A 22602-nucleotide genomic window follows, 5' to 3' on the forward strand; every position below is an offset into this window, starting at 1 on the left:
CATTTATTTTGCAGTGAATTTATAACAAATGCTGTTAAAGGCTTCGTCTTTTGACAGAGGTAATAATAAATTCACTGTTAAAGACGGTAGTTTAATTCCTTATACCTCCAATACGGCACAGAATAAACTATATTCATCACTGAGTAATTTTTTACCACATAAATCTTTAAAACTAACCGGTGAAGGCTGTTGAGGCTGAAATATTGTGAATTTATTAGATATGCCCATGTAGTATTGGATTCGGAGGTTTTCATTCGAATATATTACGGGGAAAATTTGTGTCTTTAACAGTGACGTTCCCTCCATTTTCTGCAGTCAGTATTACAACAAGCAGCTCCTCTAGAGTCAACTCCATGTTTATTAGACAGAGATTTAGTAATAAACTCCTCACTAATCTGCCAACAAGGCTGGATGACATTTCAATGAGATTCTCTATTTGAAATCCATGGTGAAAGCTTTGTTTCTGTGTAATGGTTTTCTCAAAAAGAACTCAGATTCCTCAAACCTGTAGGGTGGCCGTGTTTCATTTCAGTATTCATAGCAATAGACAAATTCAGTCCTTGACCAAACTGGGGCAACAATTTTCATGTTGTTTATGGTTGTAGAGGATTTAGGACAATTAGATCAGGAGAAAATGGGAATGAGCAAACCACCAAAATAAACAATATCTGAGACACAATTCTAAAAAATTATGTTGATTTTCAGACTTGACCAGGAGAGAAAATGGTTTCAGAAAACTTGCATTTGAAACTTTTATTTTGAAATGTGGTAGATCTTTTTTTTTTTTTTAACTCTGTTGTTTCCTCAAATCCAATATATAACAGTCCTGTTGCAGAATAAAATGTTGTAAGAATATCTGCACCTGACAGATGAGAATATTCAAAACCTTTCTCCTGATTTGCTGGTTTAATGACATTTAAACCAACCAATTGATTATTCTCATACTGTAATGCCCTCTCTAGTTTCATTAAGGAGACATTAATATTACTGAAATGAAAAACACTTTATTTTATTTTTTGAGTTGCAGGAATTTACAACAAATCTTTTCAACCCACAAATGCAGCAGTTTCTCTCTCTCTCCTAAACCTTCTCCCTTCCATAGCAAAGGCAGCGGGAGTTCCAAATAACCGAAAAAACTTGCAGAAATCCCTGTAAAGTTTAGGATTTTTTTAATTAAATTAAATTAAATAGGCTGACTAACTGTTAAACAAAAGAGGAAAATCTTCCGACTGCCTAATACTGCCGCTCATCAGAATAATTGTTAGAAGACGGGACCCGGCTAGGAAGATAAGAGTAACACCAGCAATTAATATTCAGCGTTTCACATTACAGTCAAGGGGAGGTATTTTTCTTTGTGATGTGGCTCATAAGCCAGGAGTGTTGGAGAGCTGGCCTCAGAACAGTGTCTTCTTTTTGTACAAGTGGATTGAGAGAGAGAGACCCACTGCTCCATCTGTAAACGAACAAACATCTTGGTTTTATAGCTATTTGCTTTGTAAAACTGAGAAATGAAACAAAAATTACTGGATGCCTAAGTAACACTTTAATTCCAAATTCATTTACGCTGTAGCTCTGTGGTTGTCACAAACCATAATGCAGTATTTAATTAAAATAACAGAAGTGTATCTCGATATGTCCTGGGGTAGCTATCACCAAATTGTAGTCTATGCCATCCGTATTTTATTTATGAAATGGCAGATTCTAAGGTGCAACTGAACTGATACGAAAGAGTAAACATTTTAAACCTGTATTTTTTCTATTTTTTTTTTTAAACAAATGCCTCATTTTCAGCTACAGTCTTTTACAGCTTCTTCCTTTGAGGAAAGGCTGTTCAGTGGGATCATTCTAGCTTCTATGAAAATCCCTCTTCATTGTGGGGCTCAAATTCTTGCTTTCTCAACTATTGACCTCCGAAGTTTTCTGGCTGTGAAATCTCCCCGTGTCTGTTGTCATGGAAAGGCTTGTGAGAACTGACACAGAGTCCAGTCTAAGAATGGCATCTCTTGGTGGAACTTGGACATGGATTCCAAAAGAGCAAACCTTTTCACTGTGTGTGTGTGTGTGTATGTGTGTGTGTGTGTGTGTGTGTGTGTACACACTTGTTCCCACACTGCCTCCCTTGTACCTGCTTTTTTCTACCTATAAATACCCTTTATAGTTTACACGCTTGCCTGCCCAACTTTGTGGATGTTCAGGAACAGACATACTGTTCCTTTTCATAAACGCGTAGCATCTATCTTACACGCACCCACTATCTATCTCCCCGTTCATGTCGGCTGTCCCATCCACCTCCTTGTCTGCAGAATTATGTTCAGCAAGGTCCCGATTCATAGGAAATAAATAATGAAAATGGAACAGACTAGGAAAGATAATCGAAACATTCAAATTGTTATTTTTCACTGTACTTTCGACCAACAGTGTCTGTAAACAAGTAGTTGCTCCAGAAAAGGTGCAAAGGCCGAGTCCCTAAAATTAAGCATCTTCCTACTTTACTGAAATCCAATGGAACATTGGGAAGGGCTGAGGGAGTGAGTGGGTTTCTTTACGGCTTCTTTGCTGGTTCCCTCTCTCCTATCTCAAGATGCACCAGAGATCTTCTCATTTTTAAGTGCCAAATGTTATTACTTATGTTATTATTTTTCATCCTTCTTTCTCCTTTGCCTCCTGTATAATTACAAGGGTCTTGCCATTTTTATACAGTCGTAAAAGACAATCTGGAGAATTATGAAACAGAAAGAGAAAATAATTGCAGTGACCTTTTTAAAGGAAGCAGCCCTTGGGGTTACTGTAGAGAGATATTTTGATAATAGTAGATCATCTAATCACTGTTCCATTTTACAGAGAACATCTCTGGACTAGGCAAAAGCCTCATACACTCTTGCCGTCTTTTTGTTTGGTTCCCTTTGGCACAGAACATAGGAAGTTAACTTCAGTAGCTACAAATGTCCATCCAACAAATGTGCCAGACTTTCAACTGAATAAAAATAATGATAATAATCATTGGATTCCAAACAAATTTAGGAAATCGAGTGTGTTAGAGAGCAAATAATAAAAATATCCTTTCAGTAAAAGAAGAGGATAAGGTGATCAGAATGGCCTTCCCCCCCACACTACCCACCTCCTCCCTTCCCTTTCCAACAACTTTACCATTAAAGTTGCACCTACAGCTAGAAGTTTGTCCGTGAAAAATGGTCATTTTGTTTCTCTGCTCAAAGAATGTTATTAAAATGCTAATTTAAAAGAAAAAGGAGTTAAATATCTAGCGATGGTGCATTCTAATTGCAGCCATAATGAGCTCTCTAAATGTGAGTGCCCCTGACACACACAGAGCATAAACAGCCAGTAAACACATCATTAGTACCCACGTTCATTTATTCTGGCGACCTCGCCATGACCCCACTGAGGGTAGGGTGAAAAGCAGGTGGATCTGGCTGTGACACCCCCTAGAGGGATTCAGGAAATGAAGCTATAAGGCGTTGCCATGGAAACGCCGATGTGTGCAGATGATGTAACACACCGACCGGCTGGAGGGCTTCGCAACTGGGACGTTTGCCTTTCCCTCGCCAGAACAATCTTAAGGATTAAATTATTCATTTCTTTAGTTCGCAGAGCAAAAGGAATCCTAATTTCCTGGGCCCTGCCTCCATCCTCTTCCATTTGTCTCTGTTCAGAAATGGGGGGGGGGGGGTGACTTCACAGGTTTCATCTCCCTCTCCCCTCAATGCCCACCTCGGGTTTTCATACTCCTCCCTCCTCCATCACCATTCCTGGGAAGATTTTTGTGGCAAAGAAGGAAAATCAGAGAGTGAGATCACTTTAAAAAAAAGTGCTTCCGAAAGGGGGAAAAGAAAACAGTTTGAGTTAGAGTATTGGGCCCTGTCCTTTCCTAAATCAAGGCACAGTGACCTGGCAGGGAAGCAAGGGCGCCTGCCCAGGGCAAGGTGATTGACTTGTAGGTGGGTATCCAAGCCTGTTGGCCCAGGCTGCCAAAGACTGCAGAGCCGACAGGCACAAACCCCAGATGCAAGCACCACATGCCCAAGGTACGCGGGAGAGGGAAATGAGAAAATGAGCTTCCCTCCTGCCCCCCATCTCCAATTGAGAGAATCAAGATTAATAAAAATAATTCTTCAGAGAACCATCCCACTCCATCCTGTCCTATTTTGCACCAAACAACCTCAATAACCTTACGGCAACAGTAGAATAACTTTTTTTTTCCACGTTCTTTAAAAAAAAAAAAAGGGAGGGGGGGAAGAATGTTACCGGAAAAGACAATCTTCTAAAATTATTTTAAAATAAAAAATATCCCAGCCTCCGCCCCCCCACCCCCTTCGTTGCACTTTAGATGAACCTGTGATATTGTAGCAATGGCCCTTGAAGTGCAGTCGGGAGGTGATTTAGGAGAATATTAAAGGCAAAGTGGAGATTCGAGGCGCCTCTCTCAGGGAGATCTGGAGAAATACGCAGCACAGATGGGCCGAGCAGATTAAACATTTCCGTCACATTGTTTCCAAATTGTGTTGTGGTGCCTGAGGCTGGTACTGCGGTCAGAACAAACCAGAGCCGCGCAAAGCTGGGAGCTGCTTCGTTTATGGAATACATATTAATACGACAGTCTCACATGGTATGGCAATCCTGTCGGCTCCGACTGAATGGGTACATTCTCTATTGTTCCTGAATGCCATCCTTTCTGCCGGGCCCTCCTGGTTAGCCATGTGTTCACCTCTCTTCCCAGTTCTTCTATCCCACTTCTGACTGCAGTGTCTTCCTCTCCCTTCCCTGATGTATCTCTATACGCCCAGTCTGGACTTTCAACTTCATTGCCCTATGTTCTCTCTTTTGGATGAGCACACGTGGAAACACACCATGTTCCATGCAGCCTACTCTATAAACATCCCGTTTGAGCTTTTAGACACAATACTCATCCCCAACTCTTGTTCAATACCCGAGAAACTCTAGACTGAGGAGGCTGACCTCTTCCTCTCCCTTTAAGCACTCAAAATATTCTTCTTTCCTTCTAAGTACATATTCAGACCCAGGCATCACTTGTCCTACCCAGTCTTAGTACGAATGCTATTAGATACCTACCTACTTCTCTCTGCCCCCGACTGAACTTGGCCAACAGGCACATCAGAACCATCCACCACCAGTTCACAGAATTATGTTTAGCAAGTTCCCGGTAACAACAAATAAATAATGGTTCAACAGAGCGATGTTAATAATTCATTTTTATTATGATTTATTAGACCAAAACTCTGAATAATGAAAGAGAAGAAAATGATTGCCAAGAACCCAGGACAAGGAGTGAGACTGATTGGCAACCCCTCCAAGCGGCCAGAGGTTTATAGCAGAATGCAAAGCTCTGAACCTTTCATAGGTTCCAGCTTCCTCTAATTCACTGACCACCCAGCTGACCATTTCCCCTCTGCATCTGAAAACACTCAACATAAAACCACTTGTGCCGGGAAATTGGCACCTGTTTGCCTGTAGTGAGTCATTCTGCCTTCCAACCTTGTTTTTCTCAGAAGTTGGAGGGGGTGGTATTTATCATGGAGCTCTGACTTCATTTAATTTTTGACATTCTAAGAAGGCAATAAATTTTCTAAATAGCTCTGGCACCAAGCAGGATTTTAAAAGTTATAAAATTCTTGGCCAACCCAGAATAATAATCTGACCCCAGAATAACACAAAATCTGCACTGTTTATAAATTAGAATTCTCTGTTAGAAAAAAAAAACTAATGATAATATATGATACACCACCACTAATAAGAGAAATAAGCAATCATAAACCAATAATTCTGAAACTGATTAGCCTTTCCTGTACATATAGCAATGAATCATTGATTTTCTGTGTTAAGAACTGATCAATTGTTCTCTGTGGTAGAATCATATTGTTTACAAAACCTGATGGAATGAGCTCAGGATGTTGAAAAGTACAAAGATATAAGAAATTTTCAGGGACTGCTGTCCCATTGAAGCCTAGGGGATCCCCATTAGAGAGGAAAGAGAATCTCCAAAAAGGAAGTTTTTGTCATTAATGCCCTCAAGAGCAATGACAATGTCAAATAACCCATTCCAGAAACCATCTTGTGGGTTTGGAATGAAGCCCTCAAAAGGCACAACTTTCCAGTCACTGTCTAGAAGGAATAAACCAGCTTAGTTGTCTCTTGTGCCAAGGAAGAAATGGTCCCTTCAGCAGGGAAGATGAAACTCATTGTGGAAGCCATGAATCACACTGGGAAAGCCAAGCCTGGAAACACAGAATCCAAACTCTTCTTTTATCCCAAGAAAGCAAGGCTAGGCTGGATTGATGAGGTAGGCCCAGGCCTCCAAGACCACAGAGGCTTCATTTTCCTCTTACCCTAAAGGAGGATAGAGAAATGCCTTTTGTTGGAACCACCCAGGACTCACTGAGCCTGGAAATTGAATTCTCATCCCAGGACAGAGTGGTCATTCCAGGTCATGTCTGTGCTACTCCAGGGGAGCAGTGTAAGAGATTATACAAATAGGAACCAGCAGGGAGGAGAGAAATTAAAATGTAGCAATCACGTAGTGGGGGTATTTAATCTCTTTTAAGGCTTATGATGGGCGCCTGCTGTTTTTCCCCTGATATCCCCTGACACCTACTGACAGGGTATTTGCAGCACCACACAGGGACTCAGGGCCCTGTGACAGGAGGAACACTAAGGAGGTCCGTGATAGTCTTGAAGCTATAAAGAGCGACAGGGAAACCACTTGAGGCAGATTCAAGCTGTGTGATCCGCCCGTTGTTGGTGGCCATACTGCTTTTTTGTTTATAGAATTTGCTGTTCTTTTTTATGGCAGGTTTGGTGGGGCTTTTTTTCCTTGTTGATGGAGATTAGCTGCATAAATCCTTTTATGGGAATGCACGATCCCCCATAAACGCTGTTGATGGTTGCTGATGAGGAAGGAGGAGGACTGCGTCTATTTCAGGTTGCTCTTCCATACAGAAGCTACTCTGTCCTCCAGCCAGAGATAACCGGAACCAAATAGCCATTCTTTTTCCAGTTCTTTCATTATTTGGGTAGAAGGAGGGGCATGGGGTGAATGAAGAGCTGGGAAGAGGTTAATTGAGCCTAAAGCTTTTTACGGTGAGAGGATTCATTAAAGTAAAAGCTTCTAAAAATGTAGCATGGCCGGAAACAGGGACAGCTATGGAAATAATGTTTGGACTCTTGTAGTCTTACCTGGGAACCTTTGTGGTTGACATCTAGGAGTTATAAAAGTGCCAGACGTTGGGATAACATAACTACCTGTGCGCATGAAGAGTTACCTCTACGTGTGTGTTAAAACACAGGAGCCCTAGTGTCTTTTAACAATCACTTGAGGCATGGTGCTCACTCCCTTGGTGCGGGTGAAGGGTCCACTTCCCCAGTGAGGGTTAAGTGGATCCACAATGTTAGTTTATAGTCAGTCTATCCCAGTATCCAAACGGGGAAAATTCAGCCTATGGTGGGAGCGTTGATTCTATGAATCCTGTCCTCCCTTGCTACTCAAAAACTAAAATACAAGAATCAGCAACTTCATCCAAACTCAAGTAAATTAACACCTCCAGACAAGAGCAGAGTTCACTCTGCGCTGGGGTCTGCCTGGCTGAGCCAGTGTTCTCTTCGTTTTAATAGTTTAATAAAAATTAGCATAATTAACGAACATCTGTATGATCCAGAGTGGTGCAATTTGGCACTTGGAAACGAGGGCTTAAACATGATTGCTGTGAGTTTAATGTTGTTTTAATTCTTTCTGGCACTGTGCAGTGAAATAAACGTTTGGTGGTGATCGTGCTCGGCCGGATCTAATTTGCATTTTTCTCCCTTTGATTATGAGCAATTGTGGACTCCCCAGCAATTCATCAAAGCAGAAATTATTTTAAAATACCTCGTGGTGTTCTGCCTGGGCTATAGCAGTGCATGCGGGGGTGGGGGTGGGGGAGAGTGAAGGAAAAGCTTAGTTTTCTCCATTCATGCTTTAAACATCTCAGGCCCATAGCCCTTGTGGTACTCTGCCAAAGGACAAGAGGTGAAAGAGCCAAGCGATTCTGGGCCCACTAGGTCCCTAGATTAAGTTCCCAGGCTCTGATGGCAGGACGTAGTCTCTGAGGCTCAGTACTATCCTTCTTGCATTGCTGTATATTTCTTTTTCTTTTCAAGGACTGAGGGCTTTTTCCACTTGTTTCAGTTATTGTCACTGTGGTAATGCTGTTGCATCTGAAAACAGTAGGGTCCAGTGTTCACCTCAAGCAAAACAACACAAACTTGGAGCAGGGCACCTCTGCAGTGCCCTTTGGAGCCTCATCTGCTTACTCCCTCTTTTCACTAACAGAGAATAGTTTCCCCAAGATTTAATCTCCACTGACGGAGCATCATCTAAGGGAGAGGCCATGAAGCATAAGCCTAGGGCCCTGCCTGAACTCCCAAAGCAGGCATGCCACATCTTTGATGGTATCTGGCAAGTAAATCCCAAATCTGTAACACATAGTTAAGCCATTTTGATCAGGAAGATCTCAAACCACATCATATCTTTAAGCCTCCAGCCCCCTGCTTATGAGGTAGTGAAAGGGCTAAGATTACAGTTTTTACTTCCTTTTGTACTGAGATGAAGAACTCTGTAGACTTGAATGCTACAGTTAGGTAATAGGTAGATAGCACAGAACAGAACTACGGAGATAACTGAGTAGAGAAGGCCTTAACTCTGGTACAACTTAGTCATTATAGAGTGGGGTGGAGGAAGGAAATGTGAAGACAATACAAACACCAGAAGAGGAATCTTTTTGCACCTCCAAACAAGGTAAACTTAGACTTAGTGGAGGGAAGGAAAGAGGGAGAGGATGGACAGAAAGCATTAGTTTAGGCATATTTTTTTCTTTTAAGAGCATCTGATCAGAAAGAAAATATTTCCCAGCACTTTCAGGCCCAACCCCTTTGGCCGAATGTGTGCTTTTCTCTGGTGCCGGAGGAGTCATTTGAGAAGACTGGCTGTCTCCAGGGATGGCTCCAACTGCTCTCTTCCTGCCACCTACCTTGGAGCTGTAAGCCTACTCAATCACCAGGGGAAACTACCAGAGATATAACTAAGTCTGCTCTTTAGAAAAATGTCAAACCTTCATCTAAGAATGTAGTCTCTGCATTACCTTGGTGATGGGTCATAATTCAGAGCTTCTTCAATAACCCCAGCAGGTGTAGAGAGGTAGCTTTCGGTTGCATAAATGTAATCCCAGAGATCAGGAAAGTAGGCAGTAAAAAGGAGACAATGCTGAAACCGCCTAGGTTGTTTGACTTGGAATAGACCTAGAAGATGCAGCAGGGGCTGTGGGAAGAGCAGTGGATTTGAATCAGGCAGACTCGGATTCCTCACTTTTCAACATTTACTAGATGTGCAATAAAAGGCAAAATCACTTAACTCTTAACCTAAAATGAGGAGACTGGATTGGACAGTTTCCATACTCCAACCATCACCCTCATCTCTCTCCCACCACAACTCTGGAGTATGACCTTGGGATGATGCTAGATTCTAAAAGCAAGATTCTGCCTCATCTTGCCCAGAACCAGGCCTCCCCTGTCCCTTCTGGGACAACTCCATACCAGACCATTGCTTGGGTGCTACCTCTCCCCTTTCCAGCTCCCCTTTATGTATGACCCCTGATTAGAAAATAAGTATACCTAGAGCTTAGGACAGTGCTTAGCACATAGTAAACACTTAAATAAATGCTTTATCTATTTCTCTATCGCCTTTCAGTTTTCCCATGAGAATGTTGTAAGAGACATCATGGCCAAATCTCAGCAGTGACTGTCTTCCCTCCCTCTCTTTCAGGAATATAACATGTATGGCTGGTGGGTGGGAGAGCTGAACAACCTCATCGGGATTGTACCAAAGGAATATCTCACATCTGCCTTTGAAATGGAAGAAAGATGAAGCCTGCCAGGTATGGGCCCTTATCCAGAGCACTCCTGCTTGTGAATACAGACATATGGGGTTTGTTTCCTTCTCTGCAGAAAGAGTAGAGTTCTCAGTAAAATCTCCTACCACATCATACAGAAAGATATTTCCTTCATCAGCAAATATTAGCCAGTTAATTCACTCTCCATAAGAGACAGGCTTGGGATTGTTTTGTTTGTTTGTTTCTGGTTTGGGTTCATTCTAAATTCAGTTCAACAAACATTTATTGAGAGTCTGCTGTGTGCAAAACCTAGTGGATAAAATGCTGGTCTGAGAGAGCAGGAACTCCTGGTTCACATCCTACCACTGACAGTTTCCACTGAACCTTTCAGCACTGTAAGTATCTCTCAAAGAGAGGTAGGAAATGTAGATGGGCACTGATAGGGGAAGTTCCTCACTGGGAGCTCTCTAAACCAATGAAATCTTAGATCCCGTAAAGGTTTTATACAAGTCACAATGGGGAAACAAAGGAAAAACAAGAGTTCCAGACTTCCAGGAGTGCACTTCCGACTAGAGGGATACAAATGAACACAAGCAATAGATAGAAAATTATTTAAAGTTATGTCAAAAAGGAGAGAGTGTGAACCACTGAGGAGATGAGGCATGATCTCGTCTAGAGGTTGGCATCTTTGGAGCAAAGTAGGGATTCTGTGAGGCAGAAGGGAGTGCACTACAGGCATGGCAGACCACCCTACAAAGGCACAGGGGCAGGAGATCAGTATGTACATGTATGTGTCAGATAGACACATTAGCTAGCCTGCCAGCTTCATCAGAACAGAGTGGGCATGAAGGGGAGCAATATGAAATAAGACTGAAAAACTATACCACACTTTCTCCCAGGACCCCTTATTACCATCTACATACCCTTTATCTGTGCCATGGAATAGGATGAAGTTTACCAGCCTTGATGGAGGCAAACCCAAAGGTTTGTTAAGGCTTAATGAGTATGAACTACCCTAAATCACCAGATTTCAAATAGCGTGTGTGTGTGTGTGTGTGTGTGTGTGTGTGTGTATGTATGTGTGGTGTTGAGAAAGATCTGGACTGGTGGTATAGAGGAGTCATGATACCGGAAAGATGCTAGCCGCATCTGGCTTGAAAAAGGTTGGACTGTCTCTGGTTGGGGATGGGTTTTTGTGTTAGAGGTGATGCTAGTGGGCCTTAGAATTTCTTAGATTAGAGCTGGCTACAGTATATCAAGGGAGAAAAAGACAAATTTGGGAATTAGGGAGGTACACAAAGATGGATCTTGTTTTCCTATGACCTTGGTCAACCATCAGGTAGCAACTTAAGCTAGTCCTTGGAGCCTTGACTCCAGATTCTACTGTACATATCCTAGATCATAGCTACAATCAAAGGATGTGAGTTCAAATCCTGCCTCTCACACTTATTATTAAGGGTCAATTCCTCATGTATAAAAATGAGGGGAAGGGGGCTAGGACTTGATGACGTCTGAGGTCCATTCCTTCTCTAGATCTATGATACTGCTGTCCCTCTCTAAAGAGGACTCAGGCTGTAAACTCCTGCTCTTGTTAAGGAAGTCTTTCACATATGCACTGGAAGAATCTGTTCCCTTTGTTCACTTCTTCTAAAGGATTATAGACATTAGAGCTAGCGGGGAACTCCGAGAGCACTTCAGAGTGATTTTCCCAAGGTCACTCAGTGGTAGATTGAGATTTGAACTGCGTACTCTGACTCCCAATCATGCCACATTTCCTAAAATGTTTTGCACTTGAATTTGGGGGGGGGGGGCAGTGGTGAATGGGCCTGGACATGGCCTTACATCAGAGCTGATTAAATTGTAACTTTAGGGTTGAAGAGTTGCCTGGGACACTGAAGGTAAAGTGATGCCCATGGAGTCACTTAAGTGCAATAAGAGGTCAGAGGCCACACTCAAACCCAAGGATTGGCTCTGCTACTTACCCACCACACTGCCTTCTTGACTTGAGTGTGAATCAGATTTAAGTGAGGCTGAGTTGAGCCATCGCCCTCAGGATGTCATTGGTCCCCTTTTGAGAATGAAGGACGAACAACAGTGCCAGCCATGCTACCTCATATATTGCATTCAAAATGTCTACAGATGTTGAGATCATGAAGAGCATTAAAAACTTCTTTTCATCTTTCACTTCATAAAAGCAAATTCTTATTTTCCTTGCACCTCGAGGACCCACAGCATGTGTCCTCTCCAATCTGCCCTTTTGGGGCAGTAAATGGGATGTGAAACAGTCATAAAGCAAATCCCATCTTGACCTCAAAATGTCCCCCCTGACACCAGATAACCCCATCTTTTCTGTTGTTTTTTAGCCCTGAGTCTTCATGAGCCTATTTGGGATTTTCTTAGCAAAGATACTGGAGTGGTATGCCATTTCCTTCTCCACTTCATTTTATAGATGAGAAAACTAAGGCAAACAGAGTTAAGTGACTCGCCCAGGGTCACCTGGCTCCAAAGTGTCTGAGGTCAGATTTGAACTCAGGTCTTCCTGACTCCAGGCCCAGCACTTTATCCACTGAGCCACCTTTCCTAATTTAGTGTCGTAGAATTTTGGATTTAGAGGCAGAAGGAACCTTAGAAATCATCTACAACCCATTCATTTTGTAGTCCCAGAGAGACTACTAAGTTAATAAGAGGCATACTCAGGATCTGAACCTTGGTCCTCTGGCTCTGAGTCTAGTGCTCTTTCTACTTTACTTCTTTTCCCTTGAAATTATAACAAAGAACTGGGTGTGATGGAGAATGCCTTCAGTCCCTGCTGGTAGAGAAGCTTGAATTCAAGAGTTCTGAGCTGCGTATGCTAAAGTTGATCAGGTATTTACACTAAGTTTAGCACCAATATAGTGAGCTTCAAGGACATAGGGGGACTGGCTAGGGAGGAGTTAACTGGCCCAACTTGGGAAAGTAGAACAAGTTAATCAGTGCTGATCAGGCGCATGAGAGGCTACTGCACTTCCAGCCTGGGCAAGAAAGATGATGGAGGGAAGGAGAGAGAGGCAGAGAGAGATAGAAAGAAGCAGAGAGAGAGACAAAGAGAGGAAGGGAAGAAGGAAAAGAAGTATAACGGAGGAGAAGTGAAATTGTTGGTTGATCTGATTTCTAAATCACAGTGGATAGAGTTCTGGGCCTGGAGTCAAGAAGACCTGAGTTCAAATTTGACCTCAGGCACTTTGGAGCCAGGTGACCCTGGGCAAGTGACTTAACCCTGTTTGCCTCAGTTTCCTCCTCTGTAAAATGAGCTGAAGAAGGAGATGGCAAACCACTGTAGTATCTTTGCCAAGAAAACCCTAAATGGGATCACGAAGAGTTGAACACAACTCAGATGTCTAAACAACAAAACAAGCTACCTCTAGCACAGCCACATTTAATTTTCTAACAATGTCAATATGCCTGCTCCAGCCATCTCCCTTTACCCCCTTTCCAGTCAAAGGAGAGAAATCCTTTCACAAGTAGGGAAGTAAAGGTGTGGGCATGCCAGTGGAAGCCAGGCATGCCTCCTTCCAGATAAACACTGGCTTCCTTTTGTTTGTCCGTTATCAGTTTCTCCCTCTTCTGGCTTTCACTGAAATGAAGCAGTAGCTGTGGACAGCTCGCTGTGGGGACTGGCCTCCTGGCAGATTAAGGAGTCTACAACAGACTCCTTTATTCAGCTGTCCAACTGTGTCCAACCCTGGCAACAGTGGTTTCAATGACAGTGATGGCCCTGGAGATAATGGGGGGAAGGAGCCCTTTGGTCAATAGCAGACTATCAGTAATCTATCTTCTGTGTCCTCATTTCCCATTGCCTGATACACCTAAACCTCCAGCAGGTACGTTTCCAATTATATCATCCTCTCCACACATTACATTTTGAAAAATGGGGAAATTGGGTGACTCTGGAGACTTTTCTCTGAAGTGGCTTGTTTGGGTTCAGCCCTTGGGAATGGTGGTTGAAGTGTGTGTGTGTGTGTGTGTGTGTGTGTGTGTGTGTGTGTGTGTGTGTGTGTGTGTGTGTGTGTGTGTGTGTGTGTAGAGAAAGAGATGGAAGAAAAGAGAGAAGAGAGAGGCAGAGAGACCAAGACCCTCCCTTTCTATCAGTCAGTCATTAAGAGCAATATTAAGAGGCCAGAGGGCCAGTGTGGCTGGGCCCTCCTCAGTGCATGGAGTGCTGGAGGAGAAGAAGCCACTAGGTGGCAGTAGCTATTAACTATTCACCCCAGAATGTGGCCCATTCCTTTCAGTAATAAAATGTTGGGGGTGGGGTGGGAAGGAGGGTCACTGAACTGCCCCAGAAATAGGAGCAGTGACTAAACTGCAGTGACTAAAAAAACTGGAGTAGGTTACACTACTATTAGTCACCCTCTCCCTCCTTAACCTCCCCTCATACAAGATGTTCTCTCCCAAGCAGGGCAGCTGTCTTTTTTAGGGGCAAGTATACTAAGTGGTGGAGTCAAAGGACCTGGATTTAAATCCTACCTCCCACCTGTGTGGCCTTGGGAAAATTACTTGCCTGTCTGACTCTCATCATCTGTAAAATAAGGTTGAACTTGATGGTCTTTTCCAATTCTAAACCCTCTAATCCTTATATAATTTTGTTTTCAATTGTGTCTAATTCTTCATGACCCCATTTGGGGTTTTCTTAGCAAAGATAGTGGAGTGGTTTACCATTTCATTCTCCAGCTCCTTTTACAGATGAGGAAACTGAGATAAACAGGGTGAAGTGACTTGCCCAGAGTCACATAGCTGGGAAGTATCTGAGGCCAGATTTGAAGTCAAGAAGATGAGTCTTCTGGACTCCAGGACTTGCATTCTATCCACTGCACCACCTAGTTGCCCTAATTCTTATATAATGGCAACTTCTAATCCTCTAATCTCTCCTTTTAGAGGTTCCCTTAGGGAAGATGGAGATTGAGCTGGGTGAAAAGAGAGGAAAAAAGAAAAAGCAAAATGATGGATTTTCCTACATCCTGCTCAGCTTCAGGAGCCTAACCTAGTGGCTCTCAAACAAACCATGATTCCTTGAGAGTCCTCAAGACCCTTTTGGTCACCTGAGGGGATCCCAAAATTCAAAACTATTTTCATAATAATACTAAGATGTTTTAATTTCCAATAAGGCAAATATTAATAGATAATCCACATAAGCAAAAACGTTTTGGGGGTGAGGCATCCTCGATCATTTTTAAGAGTATAAAGGCATCCTTGAAACAAAGATGTTTTGAGAACTGCTGGCCTAATCTGTGGGGTTTGACTTCACCCTGGGGCACAAGGCAGAATCCTGTTAGACCAAAAGCACGGAAAGGGGAGTAGACAAAACTCGCCAAGTCTGCCAAGCCCCTCAACAGTGGATGTCTGATTCATTTTCAGCCAACATTCCTTCTTACCCCTCCATCATCAAAAAAATCAACTTGTGCCTGAAAAAGAAAGATGGGGAAGACAGAGAATTGACTGAGGAGCCAGGAAAACTGGGGTTTAGGTCCCTCCTGTGACACCTAACGATAATGTGACCCTTAGTCCCTTAACCTCTTGGTGTTTCAGGTCAGAAGTGTCAAACAGACCCACAATACTCCAAAAGCTGCCCAAATCAGATCAAAATGTAATTGGGATATAGTTAACAAAATAAATAAAAATACAAAAAGACAAAGATAATGTGAGTGTGAAGTTTTCTAAGTCAACATGGGACCAGCAAAATAAAAGAACTGAAATAAATATAAAATACATACAAAGTAGTGGAGGAGGGGGTGAAATCAGGAAAGGTCTTGTGCAGAAGATGGCGAAAGTATTGAAAGGAAGTAGGAATCCCAGAAGGCCTCAAAAAGGAAAAAACATTTGAGCGGGGGAAGGGAGTGTTGGAAAGAGGAACCTGTGCAGAGGAGTAGTGGTGGAATTATTAGATATAGGAAGGGGCCAAAAGATGAGTGAGTGGGCACTACCTACTGGATGGCTCTCCCCTGAGGGAAGGCTTGTCCTGGATGGATGGTGGGATGGGACCATCAGGGAGTAGGCAGCTCCTACAGTCTTTCTACCCAGAATCGCAGCCCACTCAGACTGATAGCCATCAGCCTGGCCAACCGCTACCAGACTGCAACCCGGTAATCAGATTACCATGACTCTATTTGACTCCCCTAACTAAATCACCACCTTACTGCCTGCAACTAACTGGATAACTGGTGCATTACACCATTTAACTAACTGCATTACATGCAAGATGGCTTCATAATCTAGACTAATTGCTCTGGCATGTGAAATAGGAGAAGGGTGGGGTAGATGGTTGGGGTTTTTTTCCTCTTCCTTCTTCTTCCTATTCCCCTCCCCCATTTTAGGGGGGGGAGGTTAGAGCTAAACTCCCAAATTTTAAAAAAATCAGCAAAAATACTCTTGCCTTTAACAAACTGATATACACATTTACTCCCAGGAATATATAGGAAGCAGTTGGGTAGGCCCTATAGATTTTAACCTGCTCTTGGAGATTTAGTGTGACAGCAGCAGAAGTTGTCCCCTCAAACCCCTCTTCGCTTTCCTTATTCTTTCCTTATTTGTCCCACACAGAGGGACAAACGTGCCTGAAACTTCTAGCTTAGTGAGACCTAAGATTTATTAAAGGCAGCATGTTATGATAGCAACAGCACTAGACCTGAAGTCTGGAAGACCTGGGTTAAAAAATCTAGCTTTTAACACACACCACCTGTGTGTCCATTGACAAGTCCCTTAATCTCAGACAGCTGTTTGTGGCTATCCATGGCAGGGCAGAGATAGTAATGCTTTTAGAATCAGGGTATTGACCAGAGTTCAAAACCTGACTTTGTCCCTAATTAGCTGTGTTACCTTGGACAGCTCACTTAACCTCTCTGGGGCCTCCATTTTCTCTTCTATATTATGAGCTGCTCATTAGAGTGAATGACCTGTCTTCCTTACCTTTCTTTGGACTAAATGACCTCTGAGGTCCTTTCTAGCTCTAAATCAATGATCTTGTTACATGTGAGACTGAAAAAATTAGACACAAGCTTTAATTTACTGTGAAATCTTTTCCTAAGATGCCACATTTTTCTTATCCAGTGTATCTTTTTACCTCTCAGAAATCTAAATCTTGACTTGACCTCCTCGACAGGGAAAAGAAAATTACCTTCCTGCCAAATCCCAATTCTCTAAACCCATAAAGCTAGATTCTGTGTTAGATATCCCAGTGCCAAACAGAGTTGAGAAAATATATTTGCCTCACTTAATTCAGAAGTTGTGCACTATAGGTGAGGAATGTTTCATAGACTTTCAGGTACAGGTAATATGCTAGTTGGATTTACTGAACTAATTTTTTTCCTTTTTTTATTTTGTTTAATCTTTGTTACAAGGGATAGCTTTCTGATGGTGGGATATGTTCAGAAATCAATGTGACATTAAAAATAAAAAGTGCCCTTTTTTTCTAAAGGAAAGGGATTAAAAGAAACTAAGTAGAGATTATTCATTATATATTTATTTTCTATACATGATAGAGAACACAAATCTCAAAAGTTGTCATACCTCTTTTTTAAAAAAAATTATTTTCTTTTAAATGTTACACTATCTTTTTCCTCAGTTATTCCTTACTAGTGAATGAATGAATAAAAAATGTCCATTAAACATATAAAGGTATTTAAACACTATGCTAAGCAATGGGGATACACAAGCAAAGACAGTGCCTGCCTTCACGGAGCTTATATTCCAATAAGGTCAGACAACACACTTAGGGTAGTAGAGATAAGGAGACACTGGTCCAGAAAGTTACAAGCATAGTGAGTGAGGCAAAGGGGAGTTGATACATCTCCTTCCAAGAAGCAGTGGTAGAATTGATTTGATCATAGTTCCAGAACTGGTGGGGAGTAAGACAGCGTAACAGGGTAGGGTACATACATGGGGGCAAGAAGAAGGCCAGGAAGTCAGGAGGGAAGTGAAGTTTTGTTGGGAGTGAGACCTTCACTAGTCCCCTCAAAGTTGAAGTCCTGAAGTTAAAATCTCTAGGGCATGCTGTCAGATCCCAGACAGGCAACTGGTGAGAGAATGGGTGGAGGGTTCTTGGGCTTGAAGGAATGAACTGATATGCCCCAAATCATTCAGCAAATCAGTGGTGAAAGTTGGAAATCACCTTTAGGACCCCACCTTGGTTTTAAATTCTTCCTCAGACCTTCACTAACTCTACGACCCCAGGCAAGTCACCCAACTTTTCTGAGTCTCAGTTACCTCATCTGTAGAATGAGATAGTTGCGCTAAACCTCCATGACCTGTACCTTTAAATCTAATATCATATTTATGATTCTGAGGTGTATTGTCAATAGCGGCTTAGATTCAGAGTTGGAAGGAAACTTAGGGACCAGATAAACTTTTCTTTCTTAATAATGTCAATAATATTTATTTACTGCCCACTATGTGTAGAACTCTGTGTCACATGTGATGGAAATTTTTTAAAATAATATTTTTTCTTCAGTTACATGTAAAAGAAATTTTTGACATCTATTTTTTAATTTTGAGTTTCAAATTTTCTCTCTCACCTTCCCCTTCCCTGAGACAATAAACAATTTCACATAGGTTATACATCTTCAATCATGCAAAACATATTATCACATTAGTTATATTGTGAAAGAAGACACAGATCAAAGGGGAAAAAAAAAAAAAGCAGAAAGTGAAAAATAGTATGCTTCAGTCTGCATTCAAACGCCATCAGTTCTTTCTCTGATGGAGGCAGATAGCATTTTTCATCATGACTCCCTTGGTAGAAAGTGTCTTAGATCATTGTATAACTGAGAGTAGCTAAGTCATTCACAGTTGATCATCATGCAGTCTTGCTGTTACTGTATACAGTGTTCTCCTGGTTTTGCTCACTTCATTTTGCGTCAGTTCATATAAGTCCTTCCAGGTTTTTTCTGAAATCTGCCTGATCATCATTTCTTGTATGACAATAATACTCCATTATAATCATATCAGGCAAACTTTTAAAGTTAAATGTGTTATTAGAAACTTGACGATGAACCCCAGTAAGATCCTGCTTAGTAATAATTTACACTTAATTGCATTTCAGCACATAAAGTATCTTGACACTTCTTTTATTTCCCTCCCAAGTCCCCATTATAAATTCAGTGTCATATACTTTTCCTCACATAAACATAGTTCATGGGTAATTCATTTCTTCTGCTTTTATTTCATGGGATCATAGATCATAAATTTCAAAACAGAAGAGACCATAAAGGCCAACCGATCAGTTCAATGCCCTCATGTTCCAGGTGAAGAACTGGGACCTAGCAACATTAAGTGATTTACCCAGGGTCACACAAGTATAAGTGGCAGAGCCAAGACACAAACCCAGCTTCTCTCATTCTAAATCCAGCACACTTATCACCCTTTCTGGATTCCAGACACCTCAATCTTATTGCATCAAAGGTCATTTTTTTTTATCTTTTATGTCCAAAGTACTTAATATCTTGTACAGAGCAAGTACTTAACATCCATTTGTAGACTTGAATTGAATTAGTACCTGTGTAATCTTGAGCAAGGAAGCAGCCAGGTGGCTCAGTGTTTAGAGTACCAAGCCTCGAGTCAGGAAGACCCGAGTTCCATTCTGACCTCAGACACTAGCTTTTTGACCCTGGGCAAGTCACTTAGCCTCTGTTTGCCTTAACTGGAGAAGGAAATGACAAACTACTCCAGCATCTTTGGCAAGAAAATCCTATGGACAGTGTGGTCCACAACAACTGTCTTGAGCAAATCACTCCCTCCCTCCCTGGGCTTCAGTTTCTTCATCTGCAAAATAAGAGGTTTGTATGAGATGACACAGTTATATTTCTCTTTAAAAGGGAGCACGTTATAATGGGATTCTTCTGAGAAAGGAAATAGGAAACAGGAAGAATAGAAACGCTGAATTTCTGATTTCAGACCTTATAAGCCTATGTGTGAGCTATTAGAGGGAAGAAAAGGGTTTGATTCAATTCAGCAAATATTAATGCCTACTGTATGCAAGGGACTGTGCTAGATGCTGGGAATACAAGAACAAAACTAAAACATTCCTTGTCCTCCAAAATCAGGCATTCTACAGGGAGTAGAATAGACCAGCTAGATGGCACAAAGGATGAGTTCTGTACTTTTGTGGTTGTTCATGGTTTTCAGTGACGTCCAACTCTTCATGACCCCACTTGGGGTTTTCTTGGAGAAGACACCTGAGTGATACCATTTCCTTCTCCAGCTCATTTTATATAAGAGGAAACTGAGGCAAAGAGGGTTAAGTGACTTGTCCAAGGTTACACACTTAGTAAGTGTCTGAGGTTGGATTTGAACTCAGGAAGATAAATCTTCCTGACTCCAGGCCCAGCATTCTATCATCCACTGCACCATCTAGCTTTCACTTAGGAAAACCTGAACTTAGTTCTACCTCAGACATTTACAAGTTGTGGGACTTTAAGCAATTCATTTAATGTCTCTTTGACTCCATTTCTTTATCTGTAAAATGAGAGGGTTGGACTGGATGGACTCCAAGATCCAAGGGATGGGGAACCTGCATCCATCAGGCCACATGTGGCCCTCTAGGTCCTCAAGTCCTTTGACTGAATCCATACTTCACAGAACAGATCCCCTTACTACAAGGATTTGTTCTGTAAAACTTGGACTCGATCAAAAGGCCACACCTGAGGACCTAAAAGGTCACCTGTGGCCACATGAGGCCAAAGTTTCCCCACGCCTACCTAAGCCACTACTCTTAGGTTCACAGGTTAGTCAATAAATACAAAGTCTATATAGAAGCATAATTATTCTGTTCTTTTGCAATAGGACAAAGTTCCTAGGAGCATTAGGGTCCAATGTACTTTGCCCCGCAGGAAACCTCCCCCCATCAATAGTAAGGACAAATAATAGGAATAGTAATATGTAATTTACTGTGTGCCAGGCACTGCACTAAATGCTTTACAAATATCTCATTTGATCCTCACAACAATTCTGGGAGGAGGTCACTTTACAATTGAAGAAACTGAGGCAGGCAGTGTCCAAGGTCACACAGGCAGTAAGTGTCCAAAGCTAGATTTGAACTCAAGTCTTGCTGACTCTAGGCCCAGTGCTCTATCCCCTGCACCACCTGAGTGGATCAAGTCCGAAATACTAGCTTAGTTTGTTGTTAAGTCATCTTCTGAATGGACTTTTGTGACCAAAGATTTGTGCCAACCCCTCATACTCAGGAGCTGATTCTTAGTTTGTACATCAGTTCAGTCATGTTTCTCTCCATCTTTCTTGTCACCATGTCATAGCTATTTTGCTTCCCATTAGAAACTTCATACAGCTATGTGGCTCAGCGTATAGAGCACCCGGATTGGAGTCAGGAATTCAAATACTGGAGTCCAGGATTTAAATCCAGCCTCAGTCACTTCCTAGCTATGTGACCCTGGACTAGTCACTTCACCCTGTTTGCCTCAGTTTCCTCATCTGTAAAATGAGCTGGAGAAGGAAATGGCAAACCACTCTTGACAAGAAAACCCCAAATGGGGGTCACAAAAAGTCAGATACAGCTGAACAACAACAAATGATACAAGGATAAAAATGAAATATTTCTTGCCCTCGAAGAGCTTATATCCCAGTAGTAGAACAGGCAAGGCAATTAAGTGGTGCAGTGGATGGAGTGGTGGGCTTGGAGTCGAAACCTGGATTCAAATCCTAGCTCAGACACTTATTAGCTGTATGAGATACTGGGAATACAGCTGCTCTGGGCAAAAAGAAAAAAAAAAGACTTAAGAACTAAGTGACTTATACAAGATCACATAGCTAGTAAGGAATACTAGTGAGAATTAAATGTAAATTCTTGAGGTTGACTCCAAATCTAGTATTCATGCCACTTTACTATATTATCTGTTTATTCAATTTCCATAGATAATAGTGAGCTACTTGAGAAGAAAGCAGTGATGATAATTGCATATTTAAATATCACATAAGAGTTGTTTAAAAACCTTATATACATTACAAATATTTTATAATGTATTTTATGTTTTAAATATTTTCATTTTAAAGTTTAAAGTTTTATATATATTATCTCATATGTAAAAATACATTATATACATTATCTCATTCAACCCTATTTTCTTCCTTAAAATGTAAGGACTTTTTTCTTTTATCTCTCTGAGACAATGACATTTTCAACACTGTTCAAATAGCACTCTATTTAAGAAATTTTTCACAAATAAAGCTGTACTTGGGGAAACAGAGGTATCATGAAGGGAAAGGGACTTGCCCAGTGACTTAGTCATTGAGCATTAGAGCTGAAGATATTACCTGGAACTCCCATCACTTGGCTTAGCTCATCACCTCTAATGAACTCCTGTCTCCACAGGGTTTGGCTCTTAATACAGAGCCTGCCAACTTGGGTTTCCTTTCTTTGCTACCCAGCCCATTCTGGGGAAGATCGGGTGTCCCTGGCAGGAGGCCTGTTCTGGAGCTGGCTGGCTAGTTTTCAGCAGCTCTGTGTGTGTGTGTGTGTGTGTGTGTGTGTGTGTGTGTGTGTGTGTGTGTGTGCGCGCGCGCGCGCGTGTGTGTGTGTGTGTGTGTGTGTGTGTGTGTGTGTGTGTGTGTGAAGCTCCCTAATGGGGAGCTTCCCATCCCAGCCAGCCTCCCCTCTGTGCCTGGCAGAGTGCCATTGAATCATTTTGTAGAGCTGGGCAACTGTACGATGCATCCTTGCCTC

At 41.9% G+C, this 22602-nt stretch overlaps 1 protein-coding gene across 1 annotated transcript in view; it reads left to right on the forward strand.

The window, feature by feature from the left end:
* SKAP1 (src kinase associated phosphoprotein 1) overlaps nt 1–22602 on the forward strand; it is a 382247-nt gene that overhangs the window by 353576 nt on the left and 6069 nt on the right. The window contains exon 12 of the mRNA XM_072646171.1: nt 9830–9941. Within this exon, the coding sequence (XP_072502272.1) occupies nt 9830–9931 (102 nt within the window). The 3' untranslated portion in view covers nt 9932–9941. The remainder of the gene's footprint in view (nt 1–9829; nt 9942–22602) is intronic.

Source organism: Notamacropus eugenii, chromosome 2, assembly GCF_028372415.1.
Source record: "Notamacropus eugenii isolate mMacEug1 chromosome 2, mMacEug1.pri_v2, whole genome shotgun sequence".
In the NCBI taxonomy this organism is placed as follows: Eukaryota; Metazoa; Chordata; class Mammalia; order Diprotodontia; family Macropodidae; genus Notamacropus; species Notamacropus eugenii.